This window comes from Scyliorhinus torazame, chromosome 7 (assembly GCF_047496885.1).
Source record: "Scyliorhinus torazame isolate Kashiwa2021f chromosome 7, sScyTor2.1, whole genome shotgun sequence".
Taxonomy (NCBI): domain Eukaryota; kingdom Metazoa; phylum Chordata; class Chondrichthyes; order Carcharhiniformes; family Scyliorhinidae; genus Scyliorhinus; species Scyliorhinus torazame.
The window spans coordinates 7,493,547-7,506,271 of record NC_092713.1 but is presented as its reverse complement, the minus strand read 5'-3'; the positions used below and the strand labels follow the sequence as shown (position 1 = coordinate 7,506,271).

Below are 12,725 nucleotides of genomic sequence, written 5' to 3'. Positions count from 1 at the left end.
GGAGTGCTGCACTGTCAGAGGGTCAGTACTGAGGGAGTGCTGCACTGTCAGAGGGTCAGTACTGAGGGAGTGCTGCACTGTCAGAGGGTCAGTACTGAGGGTGCTGCACGGTCATAGGGTCAGTACTGAGGGAGTGCCGCACTGTCAGAGTGTCAGTACTGAGGGAGTGCTGCACTGTCAGTGGGTCAGTACTGAGGGAGTGCTGCACTGTCAGAGGGTCAGTACTGAGGGAGTGCCGCACTGTCAGAGGGTCAGTACTGAGGGAGTGCTGCACTGTCAGAGGGTCAGTCCTGAGGGAGTGCTGCACTGTCAGAGGGTCAGTACCGAGGGAGTGCTGCACTGTCAGAGTGTCAGTACTGAGGGAGTGCTGCACTGTCAGTGGGTCAGTACTGAGGGAGTGCTGCACTGTCAGGGGGTCAGTACTGAGGGGGTGCTGCACTGTCAGAGGGTCAGTACTGAGGGAGTGCCACACTGTCAGAGTGTCAGTACTGAGGGAGTGCTGCACTGTCAGAGGGTCAGTACCGAGGGAGTGCTGCACTGTCAGAGGGTCAGTACTGAGGGAGTGCTGCACTGTCAGAGGGTCAGTACTGAGGGAGTGCTGCACTGTCAGAGGGTCAGTACTGAGGGTGCTGCACGGTCATAGGGTCAGTACTGAGGTAGTGCCGCACTGTCAGAGGGTCAGTACTGAGGGAGTGCCGCACTGTCAGAGGGTCAGTACTGAGGGAGTGCCGCACTGTCAGAGTGTCAGTACTGAGGGAGTGCTGCACTGTCAGTGGGTTAGTACTGAGGGAGTGCTGCACTGTCAGAGGGTCAGTACTGAGGGAGTGCCGCACTGTCAGAGGGTCAGTACTGAGGGAGTGCTGCACTGTCAGAGGGTCAGTCCTGAGGGAGTGCTGCACTGTCAGAGGGTCAGTACCGAGGGAGTGCTGCACTGTCAGAGTGTCAGTACTGAGGGAGTGCTGCACTGTCAGTGGGTCAGTACTGAGGGAGTGCTGCACTGTCAGGGGGTCAGTACTGAGGGGGTGCTGCACTGTCAGAGGGTCAGTACTGAGGGAGTGCCGCACTGTCGGAGAGTCAGTCCTGAGGGAGTGCCGCACTGTCAGAGGGTCAGTACTGAGGGAGTTCCGCACTGTCAGTGGGTCAGTACTGAGGGAGTGCTGCACTGTCAGAGGGTCAGTACTGAGGGAGTGCCGCACTGTCAGAGGGTCAGTACTGCGGGAGTGCTGCACTGTCAGAGGGTCAGTACTGAGGGAGTGCTGCACTGTCAGAGTGTCAGTACTGAGGGAGTGCTGCACTGTCAGAGGGTCAGTACTGAGGGAGTGCTGCACTGTCAGAGGGTCAGTATTAAGGGAGTGCCGCACTGTCAGAGCGCCAGTACTGAGAGAGTGCTGCACTGTCAGAGGGTCAGTACTGAGGGAGTGCTGCACTGTCAGAGGGTCTTTACTGAGGGCGTGCCAAACTGTCAGAGGGTCTTTACTGAGGAAGTGCCACACTGTCAGAGGGTCAGTACTGAGGGAGTGCTGCACTGTCAGAGCGTCAGTACTGAGGGAGTGCCGCACTGTCAGAGGGTCAGTACTGAGGGAGTGCCGCACTGTCAGAGGGTCAGTACTGAGGGAGTGCTGCACTGTCAGAGGGTCAGTACTGAGGGAGTGCTGCACTGTCAGAGGGTCAATACTGAGGGAGTGCTGCACTGTCAGAGGGTCAGTACTGAGTGTGCTGCACTGTCAGAGGGTCAGTACTGAGGGAGTGCTGCAATGTCAGTGGGTCAGTACTGAGGGAGTGCTGCACTGTCAGAGGGTCAGAACTGAGGGAGTGCCGCACTGTCAGAGGGTCGGTACTGAGGGAGTGCTGCACTGTCAGAGGGTCAGTCCTGAGGGAGTGCTGCACTGGCAGAGGGTCAGTACCGAGGGAGTGCTGCACTGTCAGAGGGTCAGTACTGAGGGTGCTGCACGGTCATAGGGTCAGTACTGAGGGAGTGCCGCACTGTCAGAGGGTCAGCACTGAGGGAGTGCCGCACTGTCAGAGGGTCAGTACTGAGGGAGTGCCGCACTGTCAGAATGTCAGTACTGAGGGAGTGCTGCACTGTCAGTGGGTCAGTACTGAGGGAGTGCTGCACTGTCAGAGGGTCAGTACTGAGGGAGTGCCGCACTGTCAGAGGGTCAGTACTGAGGGAGTGCTGCACTGTCAGAGGGTCAGTCCTGAGGGAGTGCTGCACTGTCAGAGGGTCAGTACCGAGGGAGTGCTGCACTGTCAGAGTGTCAGTACTGAGGGAGTGCTGCACTGTCAGTGGGTCAGTACTGAGGGAGTGCTGCACTGTCAGGGGGTCAGTACTGAGGGGGTGCTGCACTGTCAGAGGGTCAGTACTGAGGGAGTGCCGCACTGTCGGAGAGTCAGTCCTGAGGGAGTGCCGCACTGTCAGAGGGTCAGTACTGAGGGAGTGCTGCACTGTCAGTGGGTCAGTACTGAGGGAGTGCCGCACTGTCGGAGAGTCAGTCCTGAGGGAGTGCCGCACTGTCAGAGGGTCAGTACTGAGGGAGTGCTGCACTGTCAGAGGGTCAGTACTGAGGGAGTGCCGCACTGTCAGAGGGTCAGTACTGAGGGAGTGCTGCACTGTCAGAGCGTCAGTACTGAGGGAGTGCCGCACTGTCAGAGGGTCAGTACTGAGGGAGTGCCGCACTGTCAGAGGGTCAGTACTGAGGGAGTGCTGCACTGTCAGAGGGTCAGTACTGAGGGAGTGCTGCACTGTCAGAGGGTCAGTACTGAGGGTGCTGCACTGTCAGAGGGTCAGTACTGAGGGAGTGCTGCACTGTCAGTGGGTCAGTACTGAGGGAGTGCTGCACTGTCAGAGGGTCAGTACTGAGGGCGTGCCGCACTGTCAGAGGGTCAGTACTGAGGGAGTGCTGCACTGTCAGAGGGTCAGTACTGAGGGAGTGCTGCACTGTCAGAGGGTCAGTACTGAGGGAGTGCCGCACTGTCAGAGGGTCAGTACTGAGGGAGTGCTTCACTGTCAGAGGGTCAGTACTGAGGGAGTGCTGCACTGTCAGAGGGTCAGTACTGAGGGAGTGCTGCACTGTCAGAGGGTCAGTACTGAGGGAGTGCTGCACTGTCAGAGGGTCAATACTGAGGGAGTGCCGCACTGTCAGAGGGTCAGCACTGAGGAAGTGCCGCACTGTCAGAGGGTCAGTACTGAGGGAGTGCCGCACTGTCAGAGGGTCAGTACTGAGGGAGTGCCGCACTGTCAGAGGGTCAGTACTGAGGGAGCGCTGCACTGTCAGAGGGTCAGTACTGAGGGAATGCCGCACTGTCAGAGGGTCAGTACTGAGGGAGTGCTGCACTGTCAGTGGGTCAGTACTGAGGGAGTGCCGCACTGTCAGTGGGTCAGTACTAAGTAGCTAACAGTGGGACTGGACGATGCTGCTGTGTGAATGGTTGGATAATTTTGCCGATTTATTGTTTGTCATTTTGGTACCATGAATTAATTTAATATTTTATTCGCAGCGGCAGAACTGTCACTAATCAGGGAGCAAAGATTTGAGGAACCAAAAGTGAGATGAGGGAGAATTTATTTAACGCAGCGAGTCGTTACAATCTCGAATTCGCTATCTGAGAAACAACCACTTTGCCCCGTCATTGAGCTCCCCTCCAAGTCAGTCACTATCCTGACTGGGAAATATATCGGCCGTTCCTTCACTGTCGCTGGGGCAACATCCTGGAACTCCCTCCCTAAAAGCACAGTGGGTGTACCTACCCCTCAGGGAGTGCAGCGGCTCAAGAAGGCAGCTCACCCCCGCCTTCTGGATTAGAATTGAGCAGTAAATGCTGGTGTGGCCAGTGACGCCGACAGCTTGTGAATTAATCAGAAAATGAGAATCTTTGATTTTTATTTCCAGTGTCCCTGACCATCAACCTTCCCCAGGAATTCCACTGGAGGATCTCAGGAGGAACCTGCAATATCCTCCGCTGGATGAAAATGGTAAGTGACATCCTCCCGAAAATCATTGCATTGCTGGGCTGCCAATTTTTAGTTACTCGTTCTTAAGACCATAAGACAAAGGAGCAGAATTAGGCCACTCGGCCCATCGAGTCTGCTCCGCCATTCAATCATGGCTGATATTTTCTCATCCCCATTCTCCTGCCTTCTTCCCATAACCCCTGATCCCCTTATTAATCAAGAACCTGTCTATCTCTGTCTTAAAGACACTCAGTGACCTTGGGGTGTGAGCGTCTCTGGCTGGGCCTAATTACCCTTCATCTGAGTGGCTTGCCTGGACCATTTCAGAGGGATAGTGAAGAGTTTATTAAGTCCATGGTCACGATCACCATTACTGAGACTCGCTTTATATTCCAGCTTTATTAACTGGAGTTACATTTTACCAGCTGCTGAGGTGGGATTTGAACCTGTGTCCCCAGAGCACTTGCTTAGTCGACAGAGAGTACCACTGACCACCATCTCCTCATTGTTGTAGCTTTCGTTGGTTCTGGCCGAGTAACGGCAGCAACGTTAGGTGCCGCTCGGTGGCTGCTATCCCACCTCTGTGTCCAGACATCCTGGCGTCAAGACCCGCTCTCAAACACAATGGGCGGGATTCTCCGACCCCCCACCGGGTCGGAGAATCGCCGGGGGGGTGGCATGAATCCCGGCCCAACGCTCCGACGGCGGCTGCCGTATTCTCCGGCCCCGGTTTTCAGGCGGATGCGGGGATCGCGCCTCGCTGTTCGGGGGCCGTTGGCAGTGCCCCCCCCCCGGGGCGATTCTCCGGGCCCCAATGGGCCGAGCGGCGGCCCGTTTTCGGCCAGTCTCGCCGGCGTGGATTAGACATGGTCCATACCGGCAGGACCTGGCTTGGAGGGTGGTTAGCGGGGTCCTCGGGGGGGGCGCGGGGGGATCCGTGGTGGCCTGGCCCGCGATCGGGGCCCACCGATCTGCGGGCGGGCCTGTGTCATGGGGGCACTCTTTCCCTCCGCTCCGGCCTCTGTACGGCTCCGCCATGGCCGGCGCGGAGAGGAAACCCCCCCTGCGCATGCGCCAGAACAAGCCGGCGCTCCTGTGCACGCGCCAACTCGCACCAGCCGGCGGAGGCCCTTCGACACCGGTTGGCACGGCGGCAACCCCTCCAGCACCGGCCTAGCTCTCGGAAGTGCTGAGGATTCCACAACTTCTGGGCAGCCCGACGCTGGAGGGGTTCACGCCGCTCTTTGGGGCCGGTTCGGCCTTTCCCGCCGATCCCGGGAGAATCCCGGCCGGTGACCGTATATTCTGCAGTGCAACTTCAAAACTAATTCCTTTGTTTCATTGCAGGTTATGTGTCCGACCCCCTCAGCACCATCCGGTACAATTCTTGCAGCAGCGGGAGTCTCGAAGATAGCTCCTGAATTCCCACAGCATCAATTTAGGTTGAATAAATCCTGGGAAGGTGAGGGAATAACTGGCAGAGAAGGGGCAACAAGCAATAGCATTCCGACACCAAACGGGCGGAGATTATCGCCGAGTGTTTCAATCTCCATTCTCACACCTCCATTTGATTGAACTCTCAGGCCTCAGTCTACAGGATTACACAGAATTTACAATAATAAAGTTTGGTCCAAAACAGCTTAATGTTATTTATGCTGCACTCGACACACCTGGCCCCCCCCACCCCCACCAACCCCCGCCCACCCCCCCCACCCCCCTCAGCATGTTCTTCTATTCGGAGATCCAACTTCCCCTTCAACCACTCGATTGATTGATTTATTGTCACATAAACCAAATGTACAGTGAAAAGTATTTTACTGCAGCCCAGGGTTCGTGCACAGTAGACAAAAAAGATCTCTGTGGGAGCAAGTCCCACATTCTCCCCACTCCCTGTGAGAGTGAGTCCCACATTCTCCCCACTCCCTGTGGGAGCGAGTTCCACATTCTCCCCACTCCCTGTGGGAGCGAGTTCCACATTCTCCCCACTCCCTGTGGGAGCGAGTTCCACATTCTCCCCACTCCCTGTGGGAGCGAGTTCCACATTCTCCCCACTCCCTGTGGGAGCGAGTCCCACATTCTCCCCACTCCCTGTGGGAGCGAGTCCCACATTCTCCCCACTCCCTGTGGGAGCGAGTCCCACCTTCTCCCCACTCCCTGTGGGAGCGAGTTCCACATTCTCCCCACTCACTGTGGGAGTGAGTCCCACATTCTCTCCATTCCCTGCAGGAGCGAGTTCCACATTCTCCCCACTCCCTGTGGGAGCGAGTCCCACATTCTCCCCACTCCCTGTGGGAGCGAGTTCCACATTCTCCCCACTCCCTGTGGGAGCGAGTCCCACATTCTCCCCACTCCCTGTGGGAGCGAGTCCCACCTTCTCCCCACTCCCTGTGGGAGCGAGTTCCACACTCTCCCCACTCCCTGTGGGAGCGAGTCCCACATTCTCCCCACTCCCTGTGGGAGCGAGTCCCACATTCTCCCCACTCCCTGTGGGAGCGAGTTCCACATTCTCCCCACTCCCTGTGGGAGCGAGTTCCACATTCTCCCCACTCACTGTGGGAGCGAGTTCCACATTCTCCCCACTCCCTGTGGGAGCGAGTCCCACATTCTCCCCACTCCCTGTGGGAGCGAGTTCCACATTCTCACCACTCCCTATAGATAAATTGCATAGAATTTACAGTGCAGAAGGAGGCCATTCAGGCCATTGAGTCTGCACCGGCTCTTGGAAAGAGCACCCTACCCAAGGTCAACACCTCCACCCTATCCCCATAACCCAGTAACCCCACCCAACACTAAGGGCAATTTTGGACACTAAGGGCAATTTATCACGGCCAATCCACCTAACCTGCACATCTTTGGACTGTGGGAGGAAACAGTAGCACCCGGAGGAAACCCACGCAGACACGGGGAGGATGTGCAGACTCCGCACAGACAGTGACCCAAGCCGGAATTGAACCTGGGACCCTGGAGCTGTGAAGCAATTGTGCTATCCACAATGCTACCGTGCTGCCCTGTGGGAGCGAGTTCCACATTCTCCCCACTCCCTGTGGGAGTGAGTCCCATATTCTCCCCACTCCCTGTGGGAGCGAGTTCCACACTCTCCCCACTCCCCGTGGGAACGAGTGCCATATTCTCCCCACTCCCTGTGGGAGCGAGTCCCACATCCTCCCCACTCCCTGTGGGAGCGAGTCCCATATTCTCCCCACTCCCCGTGGGAACGAGTGCCATATTCTCCCCACTCCCTGTGGGAGCGAGTCCCACATTCTCCCCACTCCCTGTGGGAGCGAGTCCAACGTTCTCCCCACGCCCCGTGGGAACGAGTCCCACATTCTCCCCACTCCCTGTGGGAAGGAGTTCCACATTTTCCCTGTGGGAGCGAGTTCCATATTCTCCCCACTCCCTGTGGGAGCGAGTCCCACATTCTCCCCACTCCCTGTGGGAGCGAGTCCCACATTCCCGCCACTCCCTGTGGGAGCGAGTCCCACATTCTCCCACTCCCTTTGGGAGCGAGTTCCACATTCTCCCCACTCCCTGTGGGAGCAAGTCCCACATTCTCCCCACTCCCTGTGGGAGCGAGTCCCACATTCTCCCCACTCCCTGTGGGAGCGAGTCCCACATTCTCCCCACTCCCTGTGGGAGCGAGTCCCACATTCTCCCCACTCCCCGTGGGAACGGGTTCCACATTCTCCCCACTCCCTGTGGGAGCGAGTTCCACATTCTCCCCACTCCCTGTGGGAGTGAGTTCCACATTCTCCCCACTCCCTGTGGGAGCGAGTCCCACATTCTCCCCACTCCCTGTGGGAGCGAGTTCCACATTCTCCCCACTCCACGTGGGAGCGAGTCCCACATTCTCCCCACTCCCTGTGGGACTGAGTCCCACGTTCTCCCCACGCCCCATGGGAACGAGTCCCACATTCTCCCCACTCCCCGTGGGAACGAGTTCCACATTTTCCCTGTGGGAGCGAGTTCCATATTCTCCCACTCCCTGTGGGAGCGAGTCCCACATTCTCCCCACTCCCTGTGGGAGCGAGTCCCACATTCCCCCCACTCCCTGTGGGAGCGAGTCCCACATTCTCCCCACTCCCTGTGGGAGCGAGTCCCACATTCCCCCTACTCCCTGTGGGAGCGAGTTCCACATTCTCCCTACTCCCTGTGGGAGCAAGTCCCACGTTCCCCCCACTCCCTGTGGGAGCGAGTCCCACATTCTCCCCACTCCCTGTGGGAGCAAGTTCCACATTCTCCCCACTCCCTGTGGGAGCGAGTCCCACATTCTCCCCACTCCCTGTGGGAGCAAGTCCCACATTCCCCCCACTCCCTGTGGGAGCGAGTTCCACATTCTCCCTACTCCCTGTGGGAGCGAGTCCAAACTTTCTCACCACTCCCCGTGGGAGCGAGTCCCACATTCTCACCACTCCCTATAGATAATTTTCATAGAATTTACAGTGCAGAAGGAGGCCATTCGGCCCATTGAGTCTGCACTGGCTCTTGGAAAGAGCACCCTAACCAAGGTCAACACCTCCACCCTATCCACATAACCCAGTAACCCCACCCAACACTAAGGGCAATTTTGGACACTAAGGGCAATTTATCACGGCCAATCCACCTAACCTGCACATCTTTGGACTGTGGGAGGAAACAGGAGCACCCGGAGGAAACTCACGCAGAGACGGGGAGGATGTGCAGACTCCGCACAGACAGTGACCCAAGCCGGAATTGAACCTGGGACCCTGGAGCTGTGAAGCAATTGTGCTATCCACAATGCTACCGTGCTGCCCTGTGGGAGCGAGTTCCACATTCTCCCCACTCCCCGTGGGAACAAGTGCCACATTCTCCCCACTCCCTGTGGGATCGAGTCCCACATTCTCCCCACTCCCTGTGGGAGCGAGTCCTATATTCTCCCCACTCCCCGTGGGAACGAGTGCCACATTCTCCCCACTCCCTGTGGGAGCGAGTCCCACATTCTCCCCACTCCCTGTGGGAGCGAGTCCCACATTCTCCCCACTCCCTATGGGAGCGAGTCCCATATCCTCCCCACTCCCCTTGGGAACGAGTCCCATATTCTCCCCACTCCCCGTGGGAACGAGTTCTACATTCTCCCCACTCCCTGTGGGAGCGAGTCCCACATTCTCCCCACTCCCTGTGGGAGTGAGTCCCACGTTCTCCCCACTCCCCGTGGAAACGAGTCCCACATTCTCCCCACTCCCCGTGGGAACGAGTTCCACATTTTCCCTGTGGGAGCGAGTCCCACATTCTCCCCACTCCCCGTGGGAACGAGTCCCACATTCTCCCCACTCCCCGTGGGAACGAGTTCCACATTTTCCCTGTGGGAGCGAGTTCCATATTCTCCCCACTCCCTGTGGGAGCGAGTCCCACATTCTCCCCACTCCCTGTGGGAGCGAGTCCCATATTCTCCCCACTCCCTGTGGGAGCGAGTTCCACATTCTCCCCACTCCCTGTGGGAGCGAGTCCCACATTCTCCCCACTCCCTGTGGGAGCGAGTTCCACATTCTCCCTACTCCCTGTGGGAGCGAGTCCCTCATTCTCACCACTCCCCGTGGGAGCGAGTCCCACATTCTCACCACTCCCTATAGATAATTTTCATAGAATTTACAGTGCAGAAGGAGGCCATTCGGCCCATTGAGTCTGCACCGGCTCTTGGAAAGAGCACCCTACCCAAGGTCAACACCTCCACCCTATCCACATAACCCAGTAACCCCACCCAACACTAAGGGCAATTTTGGACACTAAGGGCAATTTATCACGGCCAATCCACCTAACCTGCACATCTTTGGACTGTGGGAGGAAACAGGAGCACCCGGAGGAAACTCACGCAGAGACGGGGAGGATGTGCAGACTCCGCACAGACAGTGACCCAAGCCGGAATTGAACCTGGGACCCTGGAGCTGTGAAGCAATTGTGCTATCCACAATGCTACCGTGCTGCCCTGTGGGAGCGAGTTCCACATTCTCCCCACTCCCCTTGGGAACGAGTGCCACATTCTCCCCACTCCCTTTGGGAGTGAGTTCTACATTCTCCCCACTCCCTGTGGGAGCGAGTCCTATATTCTCCCCACTCCCCGTGGGAGCGAGTCCCACATTCTCCCCACTCCCTGTGGGAGCGAGTCCCATATTCTCCCCACTCCCTGTGGGAACGAGTGCCACATTCTCCCCACTCCCTGTGGGAGCGAGTCCCACATTCTCCCCACTCCCTGTGGGAGCGAGTCCCACATTCTCCCCACTCCCTATGGGAGCGAGTCCCATATCCTCCCCACTCCCCTTGGGAACGAGTCCCACATTCTTCCCACTCCCCGTGGGAACAAGTCCCACATTCTCCCCACTCCCCGTGGGAACGAGTTCCACATTTTCCCTGTGGGAGCGAGTTCCATATTCTCCCCACTCCCTGTGGGAACGAGTCCCACATTCTCCCCACTCCCCGTGGGAACGAGTTCCACATTCTCCCCACTCCCCGTGGGAGCGAGTCCCACATCCTCCCCACTCCGCGTGGGAGTGATTCCTGGGCTGATTCAGCGGGCAGTCAGCGGTGTGTGCAACTGCTTGGCTGCCTTGCCGGCTGCGGTAATGGTGTTCCCTGCCCGTCCCCCCCTGACCCCCACAGCCCACTTCCTGGCCACCCCCTGCTACTCCCCCCGGCCCTGGCAGACGTCTCCTGGCCAGGGGCACAACTGTCAGCAAGCTATCGCGATGTTGGACACTTTCCGTCCCCCCTCTCACCCCCTGATCAGCCACGGCGCCTGTTTCACGATTTGTGAAAGCAGAAGTGACCCTCGGCGCGGGGAAATCCCCCCAGTGGGGGCTAGAATCGCGGAGGCCCCAGGGAATACCGGGTCACGCCCGCTAATGATTTGCCCACGCCGCTTACCGTACGTGCAGAGTGGAACACATTGAAGGCCCCGGGATTTCAGCACCAAAACCAATTCTCCTCCCAATCGCCCTTCCCTCTTTTGGCTTTGACTGATTGAGAATCCCGCCCAGGGAGTTGGGATAAGAGAGGCAGTTTCAGGATGGCAACCTGTAACTAATGGAATCCCACAGGGATCTGTGCTGGGCCCACAATTAATTACAATATTTAATAATGACATGGACGAGGGAGGTGAATGCGCTATTGGCAAGTTTGCGAATGACACAAAAATAAATGGGAATGCAAGAGGTGAGGACGACACAACGTCTACAGAGGGATATGGACAGGCTGGGGGAGTGGGAAAAACTTGGCAGATGGAATATAATGTAGGAAAATGTGAAGTTCTGCCCTTTGGTAGGGAGAATAAAGGAGCTGAATATTATTTAAATGGAGAGAGACTGCAGAAAGCTGCAGCACAGAGCGATCGGGGGGTGGGGGGGGGGGGGGGGGTCCTTATGCATAAATCACAAAAAGGCAGCATGCAGGTTCAGCGGGTAATAGGGACGGCAAATGGAATGTTGGTCTTTATTTCAAAGGGAATGGAGTCGAAAAATAGGGAAGTCTTGCTAAAACTATAAAAGACACGAGTTAGACCTGGAATACTGTGAACAATTCTGGTCCCCTTATCTAAGGACAGATATACCAGCATTGGAGGCAGTGCAGAGAAGGTACATGAGGTCGATCCCGGGTATGGAGGGATTTTCTTCGGAAAATAGGTTGAGTCGGTTGGGACTGTACTCATTGAAGTTTGAAGAATGAGGGGGGACCTCATTGAGACATAGAGGATTCTCAGGAGGTTCGACAGGGTCGATGCTGTTACGTCTTATGGTCTTATAAGAGTTTCTGCAAGAATTTTAAAAGGGAAAGATTAAATAGAGTATGCACAAGTCCTCACTAATCTGGGGAAGTAATCATGGTAAATAAGGGAATGGTGGAATCATTGAACAGGTATTTTGTGTTAGTCACTGCAGAAGATAAATAACATTCCAGAAATATTTGAAATTCAAGAGAGGGAAAGGAGGGAGGAACTTAAAACAATTACAATCACCTGGGAAAGGGTGCTGAGAAAATGATTAGAATTAAAGCTTGACAGGTCCCCAGGACCCTGATAGACTTCAATATAGGAGATGCATGGATTGAAACGTTTCAAATCCCCTAAATTTCGGAAATGTTCCAAGATATTGGAAACTAGTGAATGTAGCCCTTCTATTCAAGAAAGGAAGGTGACAGAAAGAAGAAACTACAGACCAGTTACCATAACATCTGTCAAAGGAACAATTCCAGAATCTATTAAGGAGGTTAAGGAGGTATCTCAATGAACATTTTGACTGTGTTTTCAGTGCCCAGAAAGGCCGCTAAGTGCTTCCTGCTATGAGAAAAAGGGAAGTTAATGCACTTATCTGCCTTTGATGTGGTAAGGTACCGTTAATCAGAGCAAGGGTTTATAAACTTGTTGTTAGAATCAAAGCTGGGTACTGGAGATGCATTCAAGTGTGAAGGGAAAGACCAATGAACAATGCACCAAGCAGCTGTCTCTGGAGTGACAGAACTGTCAATAAGTGGCTAATGCAATGTATTGGTGTGTCAAATTGAATGGAAGATCTGCATTTCAAAGGCTGTCAAAGGATTTCAAGTCCTTTGAAGTATACTGGGTTTTCAGAGAAGCCTCTGACACTTGTAATAGCTACTGCTTTGAACACCTCTTTCTGGGGCAGCAGAGGTTATGAAAGGGTAAGTGAAAATGAAATGAATTTTCAACTGTTACACCACCTTGGGCAATTGTGCAGTCAATTTCAGCCCGACATGCCCCAGAGTCACAACACAAGTGAATTAACCAATAATTCTCATAAAAATCCCA

The 12,725-nt window shown here is 55.8% G+C and overlaps 2 protein-coding genes across 2 annotated transcripts in view; both read left to right on the top strand.

The window, feature by feature from the left end:
* The window catches only part of LOC140427215 (uncharacterized), a 41,006-nt gene extending 37,490 nt beyond the window's left edge, over positions 1–3,516 (top strand). Inside the window, exon 4 of the mRNA XM_072512827.1 lies at positions 3,499–3,516. Coding sequence (XP_072368928.1) covers positions 3,499–3,516 — 18 coding nt within the window. The remainder of the gene's footprint in view (positions 1–3,498) is intronic.
* tnni3k (TNNI3 interacting kinase) overlaps positions 1–5,590 on the top strand; it is a 210,991-nt gene extending 205,401 nt beyond the window's left edge. Inside the window, 2 exon segments of the mRNA XM_072510295.1 lie at positions 3,891–3,973; positions 5,300–5,590. Coding sequence (XP_072366396.1) covers positions 3,891–3,973; positions 5,300–5,373 — 157 coding nt within the window. The 3' untranslated portion in view covers positions 5,374–5,590.
* The last annotated feature ends 7,135 nt before the right edge of the window (positions 5,591–12,725 follow it).